The sequence below is a fragment of the Schistocerca serialis genome, chromosome 6 (genome assembly GCF_023864345.2).
Source record: "Schistocerca serialis cubense isolate TAMUIC-IGC-003099 chromosome 6, iqSchSeri2.2, whole genome shotgun sequence".
In the NCBI taxonomy this organism is placed as follows: Eukaryota; Metazoa; Arthropoda; class Insecta; order Orthoptera; family Acrididae; genus Schistocerca; species Schistocerca serialis.
Genome location: NC_064643.1, coordinates 136,687,851 through 136,715,066, shown reverse-complemented (window position 1 = coordinate 136,715,066; position 27,216 = coordinate 136,687,851). Strand labels below are relative to the sequence as shown.

At 40.9% G+C, this 27,216-nt stretch overlaps 1 protein-coding gene across 1 annotated transcript in view; it reads right to left on the bottom strand.

Moving 5' to 3' along the window:
• Positions 1-27,216, bottom strand: part of LOC126485103 (breast cancer anti-estrogen resistance protein 3 homolog) — a 1,126,433-nt gene that overhangs the window by 8,770 nt on the left and 1,090,447 nt on the right. Inside the window, exons 12-13 of the mRNA XM_050108726.1 lie at positions 14,906-15,074; positions 7,073-7,265 (exon numbers count right to left, since the gene is read on the bottom strand). Of these exons, the coding sequence (XP_049964683.1) occupies positions 7,073-7,265; positions 14,906-15,074 (362 nt within the window). The remainder of the gene's footprint in view (positions 1-7,072; positions 7,266-14,905; positions 15,075-27,216) is intronic.

Here is a 27,216-nt window from a genome sequence, read left to right as displayed (position 1 = left end):
CGGCTATATCATTACCCAGAAAGATGAGAAAAGATATATCTTTAGCTGGCACATGTTAATAACAGTTCGTTCTGGACAAAATGCATAACTTACATATTGCTACAACTGTCAGGAATTTTTCCGAAATTATTATGACACAAAACTGTAGACTAAAAAAGAAATAGGCAAATATGATTAGACTGGCCTCATGATTGGATGATACTGACTTTGTCTAAAGGAGCAATTTACTAGGATGGGTAGTTAGGTAAGGAGGTAGCATGAGGGGGGTAGGAGGAGGGACATCAGGATATTGCTGGAAGAAGATGCTAGTGCTGTCTGGAAGAATGTGCAAGACTTGGTTGAGACGGGGTAGGGCTGTTAGGTGCAGGGTCAGGAGACAGTGCTGTGGGGGAATGAGAGAAATATAGAAGAGGAGAGGACTTCTAGGTGTGTTGACAGGATAGAAGATCTGTTTCGTACTGGAATGGGAGAAGGGAAGGGGATGGGGATGATTAGGTGGGAGACATGGCCTAGAAAAGGTTTAGGCCACAGTGTTACAGGAACGAAGGATGAGGGAGAGTTTCCACCTGTGCAGTTCAGAAAAGTTGCTGTTGGTACCAAGAATCCAGATGGCACAGGCTGTGAAGCAGTCGTAAAAGTGAGGCACATTGTGTTGGGTGCCATGTTCAGCAAATGGGTGTTTCAGCTGTCTCTTGGCCACATTCATGTCGGTAGATAGCTTTTTAGTTGTCATTCCCATGCAGAAAACAGCACAGTGTTCGTGGTTTAGTTGTTACATCACATGGCTGCTTTCGCAGGTGGTTGTGCCTCTGATAGGATAAGAGATGCCTGTGGCAGGACTGGAGTAGGTGATAGTGGAAGTGACAGTGTATGGGACAGATCTTGCATCTAAGTCTATTGCAGAGACATGAGTCATGTAGCAAGGGGTTGGAAGAAGGAGTGGAGTAGGGACAGACAAGTATATTTTGTATACTCAGTGGGCTATGGAATACCACCATGGGAGTGGTGGGGAGGATATTCCTCAGTTCAAGGCATGATAAATGGTAGCAGAAGCTCTGGCAGAGAATGTGGCTTAGATCCTCCAGTCTTGGAAGGCATTGACCTGTGAGAAGAGTGCTACTTTGTGGCTGCATCTGTAGTGACGAGTGATCATTCTCCAAATATGCCAATGGTCCCGTGGAGACCTTCACTGGCTGAAACTATCCTCCCAACCTTGTCCAGAAATAGATCTCCCACATTCTGTCTTTCCAGTCACCTATCACATCCAAAATGCCTACTGTCGAGCCACAAAGGAGATTGCTCTCTTGACTTGGTAACACCTAGGATTGGAGCAAGTAAACCACATTCATCGACAGGGTTTCACCTATCTTTTCACCTATCTGTCATCATGTACTGAAATGAGGAATATCCTTACTATCCTTCAGTGGTATTCCTGCCACCCACCAAACCTATGCAGTATCCTTGTTTGTATCTAATCCAACACTGCTCCCAAACTCTTTCCCCATATCCCTACAATAAACCTAGATGCAAGAGTTGTCCCATACATTGCCCCACTACCACCTATTCCATTTCTGTCACTGCCATCTTCTACCCCATCAAAGGCATGACCGTGTGTGGAAGCAGCCATATGATTATGATTTTACCACCTGAGCTGCAACCACTGTTCTGATATCTAGATGGGTATGACCGCTAACAAGCTGTCTGTCTGTCATCAAACTGTGGCCATGACACAGCTGGATCACCCATTTGTTGAAAATACCACCCAACATGATGTGCTTTGTCTTTAATGACTGATCTGCAGCCCATGCCATCTGAATCCTTGCTACCAACAGCAGCTTTTCTGAACTGTGCAGTTGGGAACTCTCGCTACAACATATCCTTCATTACTGTAGCCCCACGGCTTAAACATTTGGTAGTTTCTGTCTCCCGGCTAACCATCCCCTTCCCTTCTTCCACTCCAGTATTATACAGGCCTTTTATCCTGCCAACATACTTACAAGTAAGTCCTTTCCCCTTCTATACTCCCCCCTACCCCAGCACAGTCTCCTCACACTACACCTAACAGCCCTATCTTCTCCCAACCAAATTCCTACACACTCTGCCAGGCAGCACTAGCATCTTTACCCAATTGTACCCTGGTGTCCCTCCTCTTCGTCACCTCATGCCTCCTCCTTACTCTAGCACTCATCCCCACCATTTGGTCACAGTTGAGCTTCAACACCCTGAGACAGTGGCCATGTGTGGTGAGCTGTGCTTGTGTGAATGTGTGTGTATGTGTTTTCTACTGTCAAAGATGGACTTTGCCCAAAAGCTTTAATATTTTAGCAGTCTTCGTCATTGTGCCTATCTACAGTCAGTTTACTGTTGTTGGCAGTTAGTCAGGTGGCACCCGAGTCTGGCACATGCTGTGAGTGAAAATTTGTGCTCATACTCATGGTGTACCTTCTTTCAACATCAATTGTAAATGAATAAGGATGACACTTTGCCTGTTGTCCTCTTTGATGATTTGTCTGAACTACATAATGAAGGATGTCTGTGTTGTGCTGTCACAGAGTTGCTGGAGTATGAACAATCTGCAATTTTCAATCGTTCTGTATTTATTGGCATCCTGCATTGTGTTAGCTGGACCACCATTTGCACACTTCCGTAGTACTGGAAGAAGTTTTCAATTATCCTAGTTCTGAATAAGAAATGAATGATTTACTTTCAGATCCAAATTTAGTTGCAGCTGAATGGTCAGGTTAAATAATAAAGAAAAGACGTAGAAAACTAATAAATTACGAGAGAGAATTGCTGGGCAACACTGCCTACTGACTCATATAAAAGCGAAAGTTACACATCTCCTAGCTTTTGGCACTAAAAGAGCAGACAGATAGATTGGGAAAGGTTAAAAAGTAAGGGCAAACCACTCATACCCCAGTATTAGAGGTACCCACCGTAAGTCAGGGGTAGACGACAATGAAAGGGCAGGTGTCAGAAAGTAGGTCACAGATGCTACATTGGTCAGCACTGAGCCAGCATCAGTTCAAAGACAAGGGCAGAATGAGAAATAAAGATAAATTAGAGGGAACAGAAATGAATAATTCAATTAGTAATTAGGAAGAAACAGTAATTATTTGTATATTAAGTACAATAAAAAAAGAGGGAGGGGGGAGCAGTAAGTCATGGAGATATTTCAAGATGCAAAGAAGTGTTGGAGGGCAAGTTCCCATCTTTGCAGAATAAACTTCTTGGTGGTGTCGAACATACCATGTGTAATATCAGTTGTACAAGACTTGTTTCTAAATACAAACATGATTCAGTAAAATAAGTCGTATGTTTCAGTAAAATAAGTCATATGTCTGTTATTCCGTATACATAATAACAAGATAAGGAGTGTACAAATGGAAAGGTATGAAATGTTGTAACAATCAAACCGGTTGAAATTTGTCACTCTGGGACAACATAATGAGTCATCTAAAGATATGAATGTAGTGTCTGGGGTGGTTGTGGAGATGTGTCATCACCTCCCCCTAAAAACTATTCGCTGTGCCTTTAGCAGGCATCATGATCACCATCATATTTGACACTCGAGGTCTGATACGCATTGAATTCCTCAAGTGTGGAAAAATCATTGACAGTGAAGTGTACTGTGACACACAGCCTAGGTAAGTCCATCAAGAGCAAATGGTCTGGCCTGCACACTGAAGGAATGATTCTGTACCACGATAATGCATATCCATACATTTTCCAGGTCACACAGAAGCTACCGTAACTGCCAAGTTCACGTGGGAGCAGCTTGAGCATCTGCCCTACATCCTGGACATGTCGCCCTGTGTCTTACATGAAAATGGCGTGTGACGAGGGCCTCCCGTCGGGTAGAACGCTTGCCTGGTGCAAGTATTTTGATTTGACACCACTTCAGCGACTTGCGCGTTGATGGGGATGAAATGATGATGATTAGGACAACACAACACCCAGTCCCTGAGCGGAGAAAATCTCCGAACCCGGGCCCTTAGGATTGACAGTCCGTCGCGCTGACCACTCAGCTACCGGGGGCAGACTGTGTCTTCCATGTGTTTGGTTCAGTAAAAAAAACACCTCAGAGGGAAGTGTTTCAACTTGTACGATGAATTGAAGGACACAGTGAAGAACTGGCTCTTGTCACAACTATAGTAATTCTGGACATGGGAATCCTTCAGCTCATGAAACAGTCGGATAGTTGTCCTCAGGCCTCTAGTGATTACTTTTGAATAAAGACTTCAATTATACCAATAGTGTTGTTTTGTACCTTTTACTGCATTTACTGAAGAAATATGATTTTTGAAAAATGTGCTGCCTCTATTCTGGCTGCTTGAAGGACAGTCTTTTGTATTAATGACTTCCTTTTTATCTTGATGAAATTTCCTTGGCAGTCAGAAACATCATTTTACAAAAGTCTTTTATTCCAATGCCATACTTCTCTCTTCCTTTTTATGGAAGGAAAATGATTTAATTATCATGTTTCATTCTTAAATAGCACTTTCTAACATTCTTCTCCAGTCCAATTTTCTATCATTTTTGTTACAAATGTATTGAATGATGTAAAACATTTTTGGCAACTTCAAAAATATTTCATCAAACAAGTTTTTTGCATTACTGTGCATTCTGCAGTTATTAAGCTTTGTATTACTAATTAACAAAACCATTTATTCCTATTACTAGAAGTAGTTTGGAGCTCGAACAGTACTGATGCTACATTTCCGAGCTCTAATGATTGAGTACATTATTGGATATCGAATCTACCTCAGTGAATGAACGTACCTAAGAAAAAGTTTTAATATCTGACTTGGGGTAACTTTCTATGCTGCAGAAAATGTTCCAAATTTCATTGAAGTTGGTTACAAAGTTGTTTACTCTCAGTTTTCATGTATTTCCTGAGTAAATTGTTAAGAGATTTTGAAAGAAACTGTGCAAATTGGTGGTTGTTGCATATAGAGGGCTAGTGCATGGACACTATTAACATAATTGTGATGAAAGACATGATAAGTCTCCATGGACACCTAATTTTAATAAATATACAATATTTAGCTCCAAATGCATTAAAAATAGCCAAGTCACAAGTTGTTGCTTTTCCTACAAAGCACCACTGCTACCCCCCCCCCCTTTCCAGAAAAAAAAAAAAAAAAAAAATATATATATATATATATATATATATATATATATATATATATATATATATATATATATATATATAAAAATAAAACAAAGATGATGTGACTTACCAAATGAAAGTGCTGGCAGGTCGACAGACACACAAACAAACACAAACACACACACAAAATTCATATACACTCCTGGAAATGGAAAAAAGAACACATTGACACCGGTGTGTCAGACCCACCATACTTGCTCCGGACACTGCGAGAGGGCTGTACAAGCAATGATCACACGCACGGCACAGCGGACACACCAGGAACCGCGGTGTTGGCCGTCGAATGGCGCTAGCTGCGCAGCATTTGTGCACCGCCGCCGTCAGTGTCAGCCAGTTTGCCGTGGCATACGGAGCTCCATCGCAGTCTTTAACACTGGTAGCATGCCGCGACAGCGTGGACGTGAACCGTATGTGCAGTTGACGGACTTTGAGCGAGGGCGTATAGTGGGCATGCGGGAGGCCGGGTGGACGTACCGCCGAATTGCTCAACACGTGGGGCGTGAGGTCTCCACAGTACATCGATGTTGTCGCCAGTGGTCGGCGGAAGGTGCACGTGCCCGTCGACCTGGGACCGGACCGCAGCGACGCACGGATGCACGCCAAGACCGTAGGATCCTACGCAGTGCCGTAGGGGACCGCACCGCCACTTCCCAGCAAATTAGGGACACTGTTGCTCCTGGGGTATCGGCGAGGACCATTCGCAACCGTCTCCATGAAGCTGGGCTACGGTCCCGCACACCGTTAGGCCGTCTTCCGCTCACGCCCCAACATCGTGCAGCCCGCCTCCAGTGGTGTCGCGACAGGTGTGAACGGAGGGACGAATGGAGACGTGTCGTCTTCAGCGATGAGAGTCGCTTCTGCCTTGGTGCCAATGATGGTCGTATGCGTGTTTGGCGCCGTGCAGGTGAGCGCCACAATCAGGACTGCATACGACCGAGGCACACAGGGCCAACACCCGGCATCATGGTGTGGGGAGCGATCTCCTACACTGGCCGTACACCACTGGTGATCGTCGAGGGGACACTGAATAGTGCACGGTACATCCAAACCGTCATCGAACCCATCGTTCTACCATTCCTAGACCGGCAAGGGAACTTGCTGTTCCAACAGGACAATGCACGTCCGCATGTATCCCGTGCCACCCAACGTGCTCTAGAAGGTGTAAGTCAACTACCCTGGCCAGCAAGATCTCCGGATCTGTCCCCCATTGAGCATGTTTGGGACTGGATGAAGCGTCGTCTCACGCGGTCTGCACGTCCAGCACGAACGCTGGTCCAACTGAGGCGCCAGGTGGAAATGGCATGGCAAGCCGTTCCACAGGACTACATCCAGCATCTCTACGATCGTCTCCATGGGAGAATAGCAGCCTGCATTGCTGCGAAAGGTGGATATACACTGTACTAGTGCCGACACTGTGCATGCTCTGTTGCCTGTGTCTATGTGCCTGTGGTTCTGTCAGTGTGATCATGTGATGCATCTGACCCCAGGAATGTGTCAATAAATTTTCCCCTTCCTGGGACAATGAATTCACGGTGTTCTTATTTCAATTTCCAGGAGTGTGTGTGTGTGTGTGTGTATATATATATATATACACACACACACAAAAAGGCAGAGTACTGCTAGTACTGAGAGCTCAAGTTTGATTGTAAAATGAAATGCACAGTAGTTGCTACATTGTATTGTCACTGAGAATAACCAACACAACTGCTCATAGCACCTGGTGAAGACAGCTATAGCAGCTACCAAAATCTGGTGCAAACTGAATGCAGTAATCACATGACATGCATATAAAGGTGTGTTAATCATTCCATGAATCAAAATCTCAAGGTAGGTAGTAATTTCACGGTAGTAATTTCATCTATTTCCGATTATGGGTGGGTGGACACAAAAGACACTTACCTAGAATATCTTCAAGTGTGCGATCCTGCAGCAAAAGAAATGGTAACAAATGTGGAATTGTTGTGTTTGGTGCCTGTGGATTTGTGCACTCATTCATGCTTTTCAGTGTAGGTCGTAACTTTGCTTCAAAGTTGAAAGCACTATCAGTAAATTTCTGTCGCAGAACATGCCACGTTGAGGACAGCCTCTGAATCTGGAAAACAAAATGGTGATTATTACATACATTTTTATTTAACTGTAGTAGTGAGGAAATTTTTAGTATCAATTGTTTACCACATTACATGAAAAAGCAAAAGATATGTATTTGACACCCAATTTTGGTCACAATCCTCTAATTCAGCTGAAGAAATTACAAAATTTGCATTCTATATTAGGCAGCAAATTACATGAAATATGATATTCTGCTTCAGATGAAAACATTATCTGTGAATAGGTGTGTGTCATGGGGGCAGTGCCAAAAGATCTTAGTGGGCACTTGAAAATCATTGGCACTTGTAGAATAACTATCTATCAACTACAAAACAGCACTTTATTGGGATCTGCACAAATTACTCATTGATACATCACACAATTCAGACGATTTTGCTCCTTATATATGGAGATAATCTCTGTGACTAAATAAAAGGTCTTCAATTGTCTGCCACACATATTTTATTTCACCTCTTTGAGAAGTGCTTTTAGCAATGAATTTGTATGATCCCTTTTAAACTTTGTGCCAGGAAGAACAGTTCCATTGCAACACAAATGTGAAGAAAGGATCACAAAATGTAACCACAGATTTATCTCTAAGAAATAACAGCAGTCATACTAAATGATAATATTAATACAAGGTCCAGCCACATTAATATCACCATTGTCTGGCTTCAGTGTCAGCATGCAATAACCACTCACAGAGGGCAGGTAACAGCACTAGCAATGGAAGGTATATAAAGCGTGTTGGTAGGATGTAGATGATAGTTCAGTTGCTGTAATGTGGAAAGGGAGTGATTCATCTGATATCCAGAGGGGCATGATCATTTGCTTTTGGGCAAATGGTGGAAGCATTTCAGAAATGGCTACATCTGAAAACCGTTCACATGCCATTGTGGTTCATGTATACCATGCACGGCCAAATGGCACTATCCAAAACTGGCGCTAAGGCAACTGTGGTGATCCATCGACCATGTACAACAGGCACGAGTGATGGTTGCAGAGATGTGTATGGGCAAATAGACATGCAGCTGTTGAGCAACCAACTACCAAGATGAACCAAGGGGCTACCAAAAGTGTCTCCTCAATGACCATTCAGCAAACACTGCTGTGTATTGGCCTCCGCAGTGGGTGATGCCTGTTTCATGTACACATGCTGAATGTTGTTCATTGGCAGTGAAGACTGGAATGTGCATGCCAGTACTGCAACTCAATATCCACTGAACGGCAACAAGTGGCCTTTCCAGCTGAACCATGTTATATTCTCCATCACACAGATGGCTCATCAGAGTGTTATGGTCTGGGGAATGTTTTTGTGGCATTTCCCGAGTGATCTCGTCATTCTGGAAGGCACAATTGATTAACAGAAGTAGGTATCCATCCCTGGGACCCATTTCCACCCTTACACATTGTTTGTTTTACCTCGACACGATGGCATCTACCAGCAGGATAATGCAGTGTGTCACAGAACTTGCAGTGTACATTCTTGGTTCAAAGAGCACCAGGATGAGTTTATCATACTCTCATGGTCACCAAACTCCCTGGATTTAGACCCAATCAAGAATCTGTGGGACCACCTCTGTCAGCTGTTTTTGCCACAGATCCTCAACTGAGAAAGCTAGTGCAGCTGGCCACGGCAATGGATTTGGCAAGGCTCCACATCCCTGTTGGTGCCCTCCGGCCTCTCACTGACACTCTTCCTACACATATTGCTGCAGTCTGCACTGCAAAAGGTGGTTATTCAGCCCTTTGACAGGGGGTCAGATTAGCATACTATGATGTTAATATGAATTACATTACACAGAATGAAATTAGCTACAAGAGCTCCTATAATGTCAATAGCTCAAGTTATCAAAATGCAATTTATTCTTCTTTGTGCTGAAGTAAGGCTTATTGGCACATAACCTTATATGCAGTATGACATCATTTGATTTTAGTTTACTTCTCCTCCTGTACAAATTACTGAATGTGCGTACGCTATTATATGTAAGAGGGAAATTGTTTAGTTTTTACCAGTGTCGAACAGTTAAGAAATATTTGGGCCCTACATGTAAGGAGTTAATCTACAAATTTTTGCATTTGACTGTTGATGACGGATTTACTCCAGACATAGCCAGGTGTTGACAAATAAAATAGTGGTCCAGGTATATGGTGTTTATGAATATGATGTCATTCAATAAATATTTTTTGACTGGACGGCAGGTATAGTAGGGCACTCTCAGTTTTCAATAGATTGAAAGTGACAATGTTTCCAAAGTATAACAGGAAGGAAATGGTGCAGCACAGACAGTCTATGCACTCATAATGAGGAAAAAAACCTTCAGTGGTATAGCCACAAAATAAAAGCTCAAACAAAAAGTTATTAACACATGTAAGATCAAAAGTGAAATGAAAAGTTATTTTTGTGTGTGTGTGTGTGTGTGTGTGTGGGGGTGTGTTTGCATGCACACACATGTGCATGCATGCATGTGTGTTTTCTAATGAAATAACTAAAAGGGAAGGAACGGAAAATGGTATGGAACATGGACTCATTTCAAAAGGAGGACTGGTGAAAATATTTGTTTCAGAAAATAAATTTCTGATGGAGAAAGTTGGAAAATTAGAAATTGAAATCCAAATAAAAGAAAAACCAGTGGCAATCTTGAAGCAAGGCTGAACTCTGGAAGTGCTTCTTCTAAAAGTGTATATCAAAAAAAGAAAACAAGTGCACATGCAAAGAACATCTTGAACAATTGTAAAACTAAGAAAATCTGATTAAAAACTAGATTTATAATGAGCTTTGGTATACAGTAAACTTAAAATATCGAAATATTGCTAGTCAGTAGATGTACCCAAGCCATCAAGCGAAAACAAAGTGAAGAACGAAAAAAGTTGTGTGTTCAGTTACAGTTACAGTAATATAACTGCAGTAGAGTTGATGGAAAAATACAGTTTAAACTCCAAGCTCCATTATATGAAACAACAAACTTAATTTATTGAAATTAAAGGTCTGAAAAATAATTATCTTTGTCATGCTGCTTGTTGGTTTGAATGGTGTTTATAGGGACGAGACTTACAAACCAATCACAGAAATGAAAAAATGCTTATACCACATAATTCATACAAATGTGCCTTTTCTGAACATTCGACTTACAAGGGGAGGCCGCCAATTGTGAAATTCAGATTCGATTCATACTGGGCATAATAAAAGCTCATGGCCAGAGGTGTAATGTGGCAAAGCACCAAGATGCACTTCTCAGCCTTTGTCGAGAAAATCGACAGTTAAAAGAAACCGTTGCGGTGAAATACTCTCTACGATTAATAATTTTCTATAGCGTCGTGGCGCAGCGGTAAGCGCACGGCTTCGTAATCCAAAGGTCGCCGGATCGAAACTCGCACCAAGCAACCTTTTTTTAAAAAAAAAACAACCTTTTTTAAAAAAAAGGTTGCTTGGCGCGAGTTTCGATCCGGCGACCTTCAGCTTACGAACCCGAGCGCTTACCGCTGCGCCACGACGCTGTAGACAGTTATTAATCATAGAGAGTATTTCACCGCAATGGTTTCTTTTAACTGTCGATTTTCTCGACAATGGCTGAGAAGTGCATCTTGGTGCTTTGCCACATTACACCTCTGGCCATGAGCTTTTATTATGCGCAGTATGAGTCGAATCTGAATTTCACAATTGGCGGCCTCCCCTTGTTAGCCAGATTTAACATCTCTATTGTGTTGCAAATTCTGTACTACATAAAAGTATATTACAGAAATACATACAAATTTGCAATCAGCAAAGACATCATATGTTCAAGGACTCCATTTAAATACATTATGAAAGGAGCTAATGGCTGATAACATATTTATATGTGTAGATGAAATGAGTTGTAAACAAAAGTTGAAAGCCCAGCACAAATTACAAAGTAATTTAAGCTGAAAAGAATAGTGATGAAGGGAACAGAATAACTGAAGCCTCTAAAAATCATCTTAGCATTCAGCCAAAGGATAATTTTCAACTAGTTTAAACCAAAAGGATAAGAGCACTTAAAACCTACAAAAATCAGTTTCTGCATCAGGCATTTGTAATTACTAACTGGTTTTTGCTGATAAGAGCTGAGGTGAAAGAACCAGTACAACTGAAAACTCGACAAGTAAAAAAAGCAATGGTCAGTAGCCACACAGAAGGACAACACCAAAAATTTTTTGTGGCAAGCACTTGATTAGAAATGCCTTCAGAAACAATGTCAGCTGCAACACTAAGGAAATCATCCTTTGTTATATTGCATCATTATGTCAAGTCTTGTAAAAACAAGATTACAATGTTGGAAGTACCTCTATGAAGTGGTTCCCTCTCATCCTGGGATCTAAGCGACCTGCCATTCCTCTTTGACCTCCCACAATCAGTACCTCTCATATATCGTAGGAAGGAATTGACAGCTGCAGAAGTGTTGTGTACTTTTATATGTGTCTACCACCACTGTAGGTAAAGACTGACCAGCTATACTATCCCATAATTTTTTAATTTTCTCTACTGAGCTTTTCTTTTTATTCAAACAATGATTTGTTACTCAACACTGAGAAGTAAGAGTATCTGTCAGTTAACAGACTTGACAAGTGGCTATTGGTACTGTAAAACAATTATTTTCAGTCTCACAATGTCATCAAAATTTCTCAATCAGAAGGTTCAGTGTTACCAGAACAGGAAAGCAGCATCTGCTGCAGCAGGTAACAGTATCTGACATAGCAGTAGCTAGAGTTATTGGAAGATGTAGTATATCTGACACATGGATTACTAACCCCATCCCACTGACAATGTTTGGGTTGGCAGCCCATATTGCAAAGTTCAACTAAGTATGTTAGGGTCGATGGAAGATCATCGTCCATTGCAAGAAAGTACAAAATTCATTTTATGGTTGGTGCAGTGCAAGGCATTTATGTAACATGTGAGACTTCTCTCACAGGAAAGTTTTTACAGCATAGATGAAGATAACACAGCAATCATAAATTCATCATATAACAACAAACTTTACAGAAGTAACTGAATAATAATTTTTCCTGTTATAAGTTCATTATGAATTTATTGTAGTTCCTGCACTTAATCATTTTAAATTGGCCTTTTTCTAATAACTCTCATGCATCCACTTAGAAGGAGGTAAAAAGTTAATCAATTGTCTATGATATGATTGTGTTAAATCAGTTGATCAAAAACCAAAGATAACCACTAAATGAGAATAACATGTGATATCTTCTGCTCTGTTCTTCTTTGCTCACTCACTTGGTTCAATAGATGTGATTGGTGTATCATATTTTTATGGTGTTTTGTATAGAGAAATAAACTGCAATGTTTCAACTGTATTAGTAACATACTGTTTTTAAAGTGGGTAGTTTTCTCATAAGTGGTGGCTTTACAATAACAGTGAATAACGAGAAGCACATCAAGTGTGACTCCATGATGCTGATCATCATGGAAGCCATTTCACTGGAACAGTTAGTAAGCAGACTGAATGGCATGACTATCAATCATCACCCTCAAATGCTTCTGACTGACAAATATTCACTGAATACGCCATGTTTAGTACAGCCCATGAACGTTTTATCAATTGGCTGCACTGTGTCGCTTGTGACACATAGGAAAGTTGTGATTTTGCTATATATGCCACAACAGCCAGACCTATGGTTCCAAATGTTGAACTTCAATTTACCATTTATGACATGTATGGCGACAATATACTGTTTCCATTTACCATTAGTGCATTGGACACTCAAAGTTTATTATTGTTGTTGGATATTATTATTCATTCCAACCCGATGTGTAAAGGACACTGTACTTTGAGGTGTACACAAATTCCAGGGACTTACACATACAACAGATTTTAAATAGTCAGGTTATTGATGACAAACTGCCATTAAATCTGACACTGTAGCTCCTGCTGCTGAATCTGTTTACGAAGAACCCCTCTAACTCCCATCAGTATTCTTTCTACAATAGCAAGGATGTCCTCCATGTGATCCGTTGTTTCTTCTTCAACAAGTAAAGCTCTGTATCTCTAAATCTCACCTATCACCAGCATCCCAAAACACAGACACGAATGTTTTCATACCTAAAGATCTACGCATGTCACGTTTTGTTATGTGTGAATGTGATCAACGAAACTTTGACAAACTGTGCCTTCAACCTGGTGCATACAAAGTAATTCCTCAAAATTTTTATGTGAAAACTCTTAAACCTTTTTACGGAAGGAAAATGTTAATAGCATTTTATACCTTTATTCTTCATGTCTACATGTTTGCAGCATTCTTGCACTACAGGGCTCTTAATTGTAGCATGTAACATGGTGGAGTATGACTTAAGTATGTCAGTGCATGAGAAACAACATGCTGTAGTCAAGTGTTGAATTCAAGGAGTTTGCTGACACATGATATATGCTCCCCTTCAGCACGGCAGTGCTGGACCACACACATGAGCTATGGCATCTGCAGCAATCTGATGCCTTGGGTTCATTGTCATTGATCACCCTCCATACAGTCCCGACTTGCCCCATCCAATTTTCATTTGTTTCCAAAATTTAAAGAATACCTTCGATGACATCACTTTGATAGTGATGAAGTGGTGTAAGCAGAGGTGAGTGAGTGGCTCCATCAACATAGTCTAAGATTCCGAAGTGATGGTATCAACAAACTGGTCTCTTGTTGGGAGAAATGTGTTTATTGCCAGGGTGGTTATGTTGAGAAATAAATATGCAGAGATGAAGAACAAAGAGGTCGAAAGTTAATAACACTTGTTTTATTTAAAAAGCTGCAAGAGTTATCACCCAAAAATTCAAGGGCATTACTTTTCAACATGCCCCAATAAGTGGTAAGCCCACAATTGTCTCTCTGGAATTGTGCAACCCTGCCTACCTGCTGCTGGGAGATGTTACTACAGATCAACATTACAACTGTCATTTGATGCCTACACAGGACGACACAAGCGCGTCCAAGGTTTTGTCTTCGCCTGAACAGACTTCATCACATTCAGACACTTCACTAATATTACTAGAACACGTTCCAATTTGTAGGGCTGATCGAGTGGAATGTACAAATACGGCTCTACTGTAGGGAGGGGAGAGGGACACAGTTAATGTAAAGCTAAAGACAATTGCTTAATGAGAATAGTGTCTGATATCTTCTGTTCTATTGTTCTTTGCTTATTTACTTTGTTTTATTCCATGTGGTTCATGTATCATTGTTCTTGTGTTTTGTGTGCTTTTGCAAAGGCACAAAAATAAATTCTGATATTTCACCTCTGTCAGTTACACACTGTTTTTATTGTGTATAGTGTTCTCATGTGGTCATGTGAGATTGACGACTCTCTCAGCTGGGCAAGGATAAGAAAGGAAATTGTGTATATTGTTTTTGAAGGAAATCTAGATGACCAGCTGCAGATTTGAATCCTGCCCTTCCCAAAAGTCTTCACCACTGAACCATCTCATTTTATATTTTCATTTTGAGTTTTTCACACAACATCAGCAGTCTCCTGGTTAACGTTTTCTGTTTCCTAATTACAATTTAGCAGTTAGTAGGACAAAGCTTCTATAAATGGTACTTTCCTATAGCAAATTGCATTGTGCTGATGTCTGATTTCGCTGCAAAAGAAAACAAATATGATGCAATTGCTGTAGTGGATAATGTTACCTGTGGCATGCAGAGACCCATCATCACTGCACAAAATCCATAGAGATTACCAAGTGCTGTTTTTGTCTCAACTGCTACCTCAATCCATTTATTTAGTGATTCTGCTCGTTCTGCTTCTGTGGTGCAAGTTAAGATCGTGACTGCCACCAACAGTTTCAGACATTCAGTCCTGTAAAAATATATGACAAAAATTAGATCTATTGGCACAATAGGACTCACTATCAGCAGGTGCCAGTCATCCCTGAAATTCCACATTTAGTTAGGACATGCTACAATAAACATACGAAATGCCAGGTATGTGCAAGGCACTGCTTACAAGCGAAAAGTTACTGTTTTTATATGTATGTGCTACTGTGTGAACACACATATAATGCATAAAATACCGTTGCTGTGCCATGTACACGTTCACTTTAATTTGGATGTAAAGTAATTAATCAATGAGACATTTAATGCTTGCATACAGATGATGCAATGAATTCTTACAAGTGCTATAGGTGGGTTTACCTTTACTATAACCTAATAAAATAACCTTTATTTTTTGACTGCAAAATGTTTCTTGTTTTCTTTTGTATATGTAATACAAACGTAATGAATAATTTTATTCCATCAGATTGCACTCTGTTCCCTATGTTATTTGTCAAATTTGGAATAATCAGTTTTAATCCTTTATTTTTAATATTATCATTCATTAAAACTGTGACTTTGGAATGATGTAATAATTTTACTATGTCACAACTAAGAAAATGTACTTTACAACAAAAATTTCTGAATTTCTTCAAATGTGACTACTTTTCGCCTAAAGAGGCATTACTAGTGGCTGCTCTAGTAGTACATACGACGGAAGACAAACATCCACTTACCATCCACAGAAACAGGAACAATTGGAGCAGAGCTGATAGGCACACAAATATAAAAACACTGTTAAATCTCTAGCATATGGAAATCATTAAAATTTCTTCACGCAGGTGAAGATGCAGATCAGGAGAATTGAAGTACATGTGCAATGGTATTTATGGGGAAAAAAAGAGTTTTTTCAAATTCATAAATGTAGTAAAAGAAATGATCAAGAAGTTACAGCTTGTAACTACAACAAATAATATAATACATCAAACAGCAAAAATATTAATAGCCTTGCAGTATAGCTAAATCCATGAGCAAAATTTACTGTTGTCTTAATAAACTACAATCTAACAGAGAATCAACACACTGGCTTAGTGATTTCCAAACCTGAGCTTAGTTTGTTTTACATGTAAAACTCTTCACACTGTTCACTTGCAGACAGAAATCCTAGCTCCGTTAGTGTAATTTCCGCTCTTACTGTTTTATACAGTAATTTATTGGGCTGAGACACTTATCCGCAATAGCTCATATTCTAGAATATAAACTCTACAAAGGCTATAAATACAAGTAAGTCATCATTTATCTCTTAAATGCAGAAACCATCAATACTTATTTTATTTTGCATTGTCAATTGCAAAACTCCCTGTATGATTTTTCAGGTCTTCTTTTAGGTAAATCTGAAGTAAAATGCTTCAAATCCTTGTAATATAGGCAATGTGCAATTTTTCAATTGAATGTTCTTAAAATTATCCACACAAAAACATTTTAAGTCTCCTCAAAACAACTAATTTCCATTTTCCTTACACAGAACTTTGATTTCACTAGCAAATTTACTTAATAATAAATTTCACCAGTAAAAGAATGAGACATAAAGCCTTACATTATTGTTTGGAAACATGTTCAAACAGTTCTGCTTGGAAAGCTGGAAGCAGAATCACTATGTTCATCAACTCATTAGTTTTGGCATGAATGCTGAAATATTTTTCTAAATTTTATGATAAATGTCCCTGAGTACATTTGAATTATGTTGTGGCTTTCTTCAAACTGATACTTAATTGATACGTCTTTCTTGTTTTAGGCAGCAGCTTGCAAGTTCCATTTGCAAAGATTTTTTTCTGGAAGACCAAATTGTGAGAGAGGTGGGGAAAGGGGGGCGGCTGCCCTTGAGAAGAAGTGAGTTTATGTAGCACAATTTTGGAATCAGCTGCTCACCAGCAGTGGATGAATATGTAATATAGTACATAAAGACTTTCCCTTTGCATATGTTATCAATTTCAGTGAGTTTATATATTCTTCAAAGATGACACTATGTAGGAGTCAGTTGTAAAGATCAGGCAGTCTTCATGATGGACACCATGTAAGAAATCACTTCTAACTCAAGATTGGCTCATTTTGTAAGCCTGGACATAAGCTGGGGGTGAGACCAGTAACGTCTCTATTTGTACCATGAAGTATAATATAGGGAATATTCCTGTTTCTAGAGGCAGATATGGATTCTGTCCATAAATTATTGTTATGAATCACAGAAAAGAGTGAAAAAAATTGCAGAAAGGTAGAACATAATTAAAGTAGAGCCTAGATAAGTTGAAACACCCCAGTGTTGTCATAAGGTTCAAAGTGAACATTAGACAGCAACTTACTACAACTGGAGAAAGGAGGAGAACTAAGATTAATGGATAGCAGAGGGACATGTAGGCAAAAAGATAAAGCCTAGTAGATATTCTTGGATAACATATGATATTTTTAATTTAGCTGATGAAAGGATAAAATATAAAAATTCAGGAAACGAATTAGGCAAAAGGGAATACAGACACGTTAAGTGTGAGACTAACAGAAAGGACCAAAAGGTAAAACAGGAATGGCTGGAGGACAAGTACAAATATGTAGATGTAGGCATGACTACGGGAAAGATAGGTGCCATGTATGGAGAAAAAGGAAGTGTCTTATGAACATTAAGAGCTCAAATGGCAAGCCAGCACTAAGCAAAGAAGGCAGGGGGGGGGGGGAGGGGGGGGTTGGAAGGTGGATGGAATTTACAGGACTATACTAGAGTTAGATAAAAAAAAAGTAAATAAGTAAAAAAAAATTTAAGTGTCATGTAATATTTTGTGTAATGTAATATCTTGTATAGACACCTTTTATTAACCTGACACGTTCCACATCATTATGAAGTGTCTTATTCATGATCTATGTAACAAGTACTAATCTACATTGTTTTCAGGGACTGCACAGTGCATATGGTGCTAAAGCACTGCCATATTGTATGGTGGTAGGATGGGTGAAAGTGTTTCAGGATGGCATGGATATCACTCAAGATCACCCTGGTTCTCCTCACTCGCAGAATGTGCACCATGAACCAGCTGGTGCTGAAGTGATGGTTATCATTGCTTATGGGCTAATCCTACACCATGTCGTACGACAGTGGCAAACAGTCACTGCACTGTACTAGTGTCATTTCTTGTGATGATATCATCTTTCTCCTGCACTGAGAAGAAAGCGATGGCACCTTCTGGCACTGCATATGATCATCCTTCATGACAACACATGATTCCACATTGTGAACCTCGTACAGGAGCCCCTGCCTATTTTGGGTGGAAGATACTGGAACGTTACCATATTCACCTGATATGAGTCCATGCGGTTACAACCTGTTCACCAACTTGAAAGAAACATTATATAATGCAAATGGGAAGTAGATGAAGATGAGATGGGAAAAATAGTACTGCAAGAAGAATTTAACAGAGCACTGAAAGACCTAAATCAGGTTGGTGCCGGTGGCGACACCCACAACGTGCTGACATGAGGAAAGTTTACAACCGATTTCTCATACACAAACAGTAGTTGACCGGCGTTGCCTGGTGAAACGTTGTTGACAGCCTCGTGTAAGGAGGAGAAATGCGTACCATCATGTTTCCGACTTTGATAAAGGTTGGATTGTAGCCTATCACGATAACGGTTTATCGTATCGTGACATTGCTGCTCGCGTTGGTCGAGATACAATGACTGTTAGCAGAATATGGAATTGGTGGGTTCAGGAGGGTAATACAGAACACCGTGCTGGATCCCAACAGCCTCGTATTACTAGTAGTCGAGATTACAGGCATCTTATCTGCATGGCTGTAACGGATTGTGCAGCCACGTCTCGAATCCTGAGTCAACAGATAGGGACGTTTGCAAGACAACAACCATCTGCACGAACAGTTTGATGATGTTCGCAGCAGCATGGACTATCAGCTCGGAGACCATGGCTGCGGTTACCCTTGACGCTGCATCAGAGACAGGAGCGCCTGCGACGGTGTACTCAATGATGAACCTGGGTGCTCGAATGGCAAAACATCATTTTTTCGGATGAATACAGGTTCTGTTTACAGCATCATGATGATCACATCCGTGTTTGGCGACATCGCGGTGAACGCACATTGGAAGTGTGTATTCGCCATCGCCATACTGGCATATCACCCAGTGTGGTGGTATGGGGTGCCACTGGTTACATGTCTCGGTCACCTCTTGTTCGCATTGATGGCACTTTGAACATGGACATTACATTTCAGGTGTGTTATAACCCGTGGCTCAACCCTTCATTCAGCCCCTGCGAAACCCTACATTTCAGCAGGATAATGCACGACCGCAAGTTGCAGGTCCTGTACGAGCCTTTCTGGATACAGAAAATTTTCGACTGCTGCCCTGGCCAGCACATTCTCCAGATCTCTCACCAAGTGAAAATGTCTGGTCACTGGTGGCCGAGCAACTGGCTCCTCACAATACGCCAGTCACTACTCTTGATGAACTGTGGTATTGTGTTCATGGGCAGCTGTACCTGTACACACCATTCAGGCTCTGTTTGACTGGATGACCAGGCATATCAAGGCCATTATTACGGCCATAGGTGGTTGTTCTGGGTACTGATTTCTCAGGATCTATGCACCCAAATTGTGTGAAAATGCAATCACGTGTCAGTTCTAGTATAATATATTTGTCCACTGAATACCCGTTTATCATCTGCATTTCTTATTGGTGTAGCAATTTTAATGGCCAGTAGTGTACTTTAAGCAACACTAAATTTCGCCAGTTTCTCAGTGTAGGACTCCAACTCTCCTTTTGTTAAGTGATATTTGATTCCCCCAAACCCCCTCCCCCCATTAGCCGCCCCCCCCCCCCCGCCCCCCGCCTTGAGCGACCTCTAGAATCGCCCCTGACTGAGTATTAGAAGGTTAGATCAAATAACTAATTAGGGGGTACTGAATTGAATTGGGGAGTAAAGAAATTCATATCCAAACTTTACTAAAAGAAGCTATCAGTTGAAAGAACACATCATGCGTCATCAAGAAAGCTTTGATTCTGTTACTGAGGGAAGAGTGTGTGTAGGTGGGAGGCGTGTAAACTCTGTTCAATAAACTGCCCCCTGTAGCTACTGCTATTGCCCAAGTGTCTATCACATTCCATAAGAAAGTGACAGTAGCTACATGAATCAGTGTATTTGAGTCATTTTCAAGCACAGTACCAAACATTAACAACACATGAGAGATGTAGAAAAATCTGCCTTTTTATGAATAATCGCAAGATTTTGCTTGAGCAGGCACACTCTAGTGCATGCATCGAACTACTAAGACTGAGTCATGTAAGAGGCTATGGAAATTGATATGAGCATCAACAACTTTAATAGACATACAGGCTGTGCACTCAACAATGCATGGAACTGGGTACTTGATATCGATAAACTGCACAGGAAGATGTCCCATATTATAGAATGTCATGGAAACAAAGTTCCTCCAAATTACGTTTTATCACTAGTATCCATGTAATATCTAATTGCAGCGACCACTATTACATCAAATACAGCTGTGTGATTCACTTATATCTTCTACAGTCAGCTTCTTTCCATGTTTAACAATGGGGAACTTACAGACTCGCTTTCTTTGATTTTCTAAAGCAGTACAACAAAATTCTTAAAGACACTCATTACAAGGTTGTCAGTAGTTGAATGCACTCTGGCTTGACGGCTTGTTATGAGCAAACATGTTTATGCTGAACTGAGTGCTGCAGAAAGCAAGACAAGTTTGCTTTATTACTCATTGTTGAACATTCAGCTACAGTATGACACATAGTTCAGGAGATATGACATCATAAACATCGAGCTGTGAGAAAATAAAACTGTAGGGTGAAACCCCTGAGTGATACAGGTGACGTGTGAAAAATGTTAAATATATGTGATGTGCATGTGTAGGCAAAGCTGCAGGTAAAGAAACTTCTAAATCCCTCGATCAGTTTCTACACATATTACTTACTATATGGAAAAATATATCTAAAAACAAAGATGATGTAACTTACCAAACAAAATCGTTGGTATGTTGATAGAGACACAAACACACACACACAAAATTCAAGCTTTCTTAACCCACAGTTGCTTCATCAGGAACGAGGGAAGGAGAGGGAAAGACGAAAGGATGTGGGTTTTAAGGGAGAGGGTAAGGAGTCATTCCAATCCTGGGAGCGGAAAGACTTACCTTAGGGGGAAAAAAGGACAGGTATACACTCGCGCGCGCGCACACACACACATATCCCATCCCTACTATATGGAAAGAAATACTGCGGAGGTAGGAACCAGCAGCCTCCTATTGAAGTGGGGGTTATAATGTGTAAAGAGAAGGGGGAGGAAGAGATGGACACAGATGTCTGGGAGGAGAACATGGACAAAAGGGTTAGGAGCAGATGGACAGTGAGGGACAGGGGGAGTTGGACAGAGAGAGCGGGAGAGATGGAAATGGAAAGAGTGGAGGGTGTAGGAGCTGGATAGAGAGAGGATGTAGGAGATGGACTAACAGAATTGGAATAAATACATATCTGGGAATGCAGGGCTCTCAGCTGGTACTGTAAATAAATTGAAGTAGGACATACATCCTGATACAAGGAATACTGAACATAGATGGAAACCAGATAGTAATTGCTTTTACATGTTCAATTCAATAATGTCATCTGTGGAAAGAGGGATACCAAAATCCCTATGTCCACTGCATATTTTACATTTGCTTTTACCTCTGTTTTAGCTACTTTATGTAGGTGATTCGGCACTTATTTAACAGTATATATTAAGAACTTCAAAATAAAAAGCAATATTATTTATGTAGTTTTTCTTTGAAAAACACGAAAATTTAGTGGAGATTCAAATTATTTTATTATTTATTTTATTTTCTACATTTAAAGAATACAAGGGCACGTTGAAAAGTTTCATTTCTTTTTTCTTTTATTTTAAGAAGTATAACTATGATATTTATTTAACTTAAGATGCAGTAATCCTTATTTTATCAGGAAGCAATTACGTTTCTATGAAGAAGCAAGGGTACACAATAAATTAAATTTTGTGCGAAACTGTAAGACGTCATACAGAAAATACAATACCTTTTTATTTCTAGAGAGAGAACAGTACTATCGATAAACATAATTTCTTATTTACACTAAAGCCCTTGACATATCTGTATCAAGTTGCAATAGGTTTTTCTACCACCAGTAATTACAAATAAAATACTGGTATTATTTTGTTCCAAAATTATGATTCAATATTTGCTAACAAACATTCGTATTTTTAATAAAATAAATAGAAATTAAGTAACAGCTCAAAAATGGTGTAACTACCGCGAAAGTATTCAATTACTGACGACTATGTTAATTAATTACAAATGTTTTGTATTAACATTGCTCATTTTTTTTTTTTTTTTAATTCCGTCGTTCTGCTTTGGTGTATGGCACCGTTCCTACATGTACGAATAAAATCGAAGTGGGTCTGTGCATAAGTTCTCATGCGGGAATATTTAATGTAGGGTATCCAACTCTCACGTACTTCCTGGGAGCTCTCATATTGTAGCATTTTTTATTTATTTCCTCCAGTCTCCCTTAATGACATGACCACCTGATTCTCCCGTATTTGCCGTTAGTATTCACAGTTCAAATTCCTTGACCGACAGAGCTCGAAACGTTTTCATATCGGCATATAGTCTTTTTTATTTGTTCTGTTCTTGCTTCTATGGAAAGCAAACGGTTTGGCTCAAGGGAGTGCATGGTACGGAGAAAGAATGACATACTATACACGTCAGAGTGGTCATGAGCTGGAAGTATTTACTTGTTTCTCGGCCAGTTTTGCCAACCGAAGTAATAAAGCCTTGCGATAGTGGACTGTACAGAAGTTCATGTTTAGACACACTTGTTACATTATTTATTTCTCAGTTGACTCGCTCAACACAACATTATTTCACAATGGTTCGAAAGAACCAGCACTGCTACAAAATGGTTCACATGGCTCTAAGCACTATGGCACTTAACATATGAGGTCATCAGTCCCCTTGACTTGGAGCCACTTAAACGTAACTAACCTAAGGACATCACACACAGCCATGCCGGAGGCAGGATTCGAACCTGCGACCGTAGCAGCAGCGCGGTTCCGGACTGAAGCGCCTAGTACCGCTCGACCACAGCGGCCGTCAGTACTGCTACATCACTTAAGTTCGCAGCAACTGAAAACAGACGACAGTCAACGAAAAATGTTCCAATTTGTGTAGTCTTCTTTCCGTAATCGTACGGACTATACCGTTTGGCGGTTCACGTGTGTATCCATTTCTTTCTAAAGTGAATCAGTTTTCATCTAGTGCTCTCGAAGTGAAAATCTAAATGTAAATCAAAGTATGTCAGTTTTTTTTACAATCATAATAACTGTCACTCATTCCAAGCAATGCGATGTAAATGTGCACTTGAAATTTATTGTGACTACATCTCCCTTAAGCCACCATTAAAAGAATGGCCCGATGTTGGTCATCTCCTTTAAAGTCAAAATCAAATGTTGGTCGCCCTAATTTAATGCAACACATTCGTCCTGAAAGACATCGTGGTTATATACTTGCACGTAAAATAATGAAGAGCCAGGGCCTGTGTACCGCACACGAGTGCATCGACAAGGGTTGACTTTCTGAAGCTCTCCTGGGCGTCGCCCCTCCATGCTATCCCCTCTCCCCAAACACCTGATCCCCGTCGCCTGTCCCTCGTGCGCCATTGTTACGGGACACGCCTTAAAAGCTCTCTTCAGTCTTTGTCGCCGCGAAGCAACACCGCTGCGGCCTCGCTGTCGGCAAACTTTATTGCTCAGTGAGAAACAGCGAGAAAAATCTGTCCTGTTAACGAGGCTGTTAACATTAAGAGCACGGGATATAAAAACGAGAGAAAACACGAGAAAAAGGCAGCAGAACTCATCCGCAGAATTAGCGTCCTATACCATTTTCGTTTGTAGCATAACTCTGGAACGTATTCTTAGGTAAATCGTAAGATGAAGCAGTCGCGTGAGGATAAACGCCAATTACCCCTCGAAAATTCTATTTTACACAGAGTACGCGAAGGAACTTGCCCCCCCCCCCCCCCCTTCTTGCATAGGTGTACCGCAGGTCTCTAGAAGAGCGCAGCGTTCCAAAGGATTGGAAAAGGGCACAGGTCATCCCCGTTTTCAAGAAGGGACGTCGAACAGATGTGCAGAACTATAGACCTATATCTCTAACGTCGATCAGTTGTAGAATTTTGGAACACGTATTATGTTCGAGTATAATGACTTTCCTGGAGACTAGAAATCTACTCTGTAGGAATCAGCATGGGTTTCGAAAAAGACGGTCGTGTGAAACCCAGCTCGCGCTATTCGTTCACGAGACTCAGAGGGCCATAGACACGGGTTCACAGGTAGATGCCGTGCTTCTTGACTTCCGCAAGGCGTTCGATACAGTTCCCCACAGTCGTTTAATGAACAAAATAAGAGCATATGGACTATCAGACCAATTGTGTGATTGGATTGAGGAGTTCCTAGATAACAGAACGCAGCATGTCATTCTCAATGGAGAGAAGTCTTCCGAAGTAAAAGTGATTTCAGGTGTGCCACAGGGGAGTGTCATGGGACCGTTGCTGTTCACAATATACATAAATGACCTGGTGGATGACATCGGAAGTTCACTGAGGCTTTTTGCAGATGATGCTGTGGTGTATCGAGAGGTTGTAACAATGGAAAATTGTACTGAAATGCAGGAGGACCTGCAGCGAATTGACGCATGGTGCAGGGAATGGCAACTGAATCTTAATGTAGACAAGTGTAGTGTGCTGCGAATACATAGAAAGATAGATCCCTTATCATTTAGCTACGAAATAGCAGGTCGGCAACTGGAAGCAGTTAATTCCATAAATTATCTGGGAGTACGCATTAGGAGTGATTTAAAATGGAATGGTCACATAAAGTTGATCGTCGGTAAAGCAGATGCCAGACTGAGAGTCATTGGAAGAATCCTAAGGAAATGCAATCCGAAAACAAAGGAAGTAGGTTACAGTACGCTTGTTCGCCCACTGCTTGAATACTGCTCAGCGGTGTGGGATCCGTACCAGATAGGGTTGATAGAAGAGATAGAGAAGATCCAACGGAGAGCAGCGCGCTTCGTTACAGGATCATTTAGTAATCGCGAAAGCGTTACGGAGATGATAGATAAACTCCAGTGGAAGACTCTGCAGGAGAGACGCTCAGTAGCTCGGTACGGGCTTTTGTTAAAGTTTCGAGAACATACCTTCACCGAAGACTCCAGCAGTATATTGCTCCCTCCTACGTCTATCTCGCGAAGAGACCATCAGGATAAAATCAGAGAGATTAGAGCCCACACAGAAGCATACCGACAATCCTTCTTTCCACGAACAATACGAGACTGGAATGGAAGGGAGAACCGATAGAGGTACTCAAAGTACCCTCCGCCACACACCGTCAGGTGGCTTGCGGAGTATGGATGTAGATGTAGATGTAGATGTAGAAAATCTACTTACAAAGTTTCAGGAACCAGTACTCGGTGAAGAATTAAAGCTCGCACAGAGACATGGGAATAGTCATTCCTCCCACGCCACGCGACTGAAACGGGAAGAAATACTAACCCGTGCTTTGCAGAGTGTGTATGTGAATGCAGAAATATGAAAACTGTCATCCTCTGTGGACAACGGCATCGATTATGAGAATACAGATCCTGCGGGTCGCATTCGCATTTTTCGCACAATTTCCTGGGCCAGATTGATTCAATGTTCCCAGACTTTCGTACGTGTTTTGATTGGTTACCACCTAGACGCAAAATGGTTCAAATGGCTCTGAGGGCTATGGGACTTAACATCTGAGGTCATCAGTCCCACAGAAGCTAGAACTACTTAAACCTAACTAACCTAAGGACAGCACACACATCCACGCGCGAGGCAGGATTCGAACCTGCGACCGTACCGGTCGCGCGGTTCCAGACTGAAACGCCTAGAACCGCTCGGCCACAGCGGCTGGCTATCTCGACGCACACTAACTGAAATTCGGCGGTATGAGATATCTAGCCAGGTCTGTGACTGGTTTGCGATGCTCTTCGCAGGCAGAACGCTGCACATTATCTGGTATGAAGGGTCGTCCATAGGCGAAGAAGTAATTCCTGCTGTGATCCAAACAATTATAATAGTGGACGGTCATCTATGGGGAAGTGTTAAGCCCATTTTAGACGAGCGACTTTTCTGGTCAAACCAATTTCTCATTGTGAGTGGGCGGCATTTGCTTGCGTAAATCAGCAGCCAACCACATCGCGAGTGCATCAGTGACGTAAATGACTGTACTGATTGTGGAGTTTTTTCTTGGCCACTGGTGTACAGTAGACAGCACACGTGCGGAAACAGGAGACTAGCGGGCTATGTGCAAATTAAGTTGAATTTCGGCGCGGTTGCTAATGATAGCGACAGTAAAAGGATTTGCCATTTACAGTCGCTTCCATCAGCCACCGCGCCGAGTGTCAACTCAGTTTGCAGGTGTAGGAGTCTATTCTCGCCAAACTCATTCGTGCCACAGTAATGGAATTTGTGTGTTCTTAAATTTTGTTATTTGATTTGTTTTCGTGATACACTGCGAAGGTAGCTCGATGGCCTGGTATTTTTCCCACTAGGATTCTTTCAAAACGGACGAAATATGTGAAAGCAAGAGGCTGTTTACGTTTTAAAGTACCTAGAAGAAGAAGCCTACACGATGTATAAATAAGAACTTAAATAGGTAAACGATTTGAATGAAAATTGTTTCAACGGTGAAAAAGTCAGATCTGTTTATCGAGGTAAATAATTTTAGATGTTTTCCAGCCCTCAGAAAGAAAGCAAGATACAAAGAAAGAAAGTATGAAGTAAGAAAGTGTTATTTATTGCCTTCTAAATATTGTTTGGTGTGTTTGTATGTATATGTTTTCTCAAGCAAATAAATGTGGATGTTTTGACGACCCTTTTCCTATTCTTTCAGCCCTCAGGACTAAGGACAATTTGCCATACGACCTCTGCCAGGAACATCCACCACAAATTTTGCTTTTGTCATTAGTAAACTCTATTACTGTTGCTTGTTCCTACAGCCAATTACCATATTTCAATTTTTTTCGTAAAAAGGATGGTCCCTCACAACCTCACTTTGACCGTTC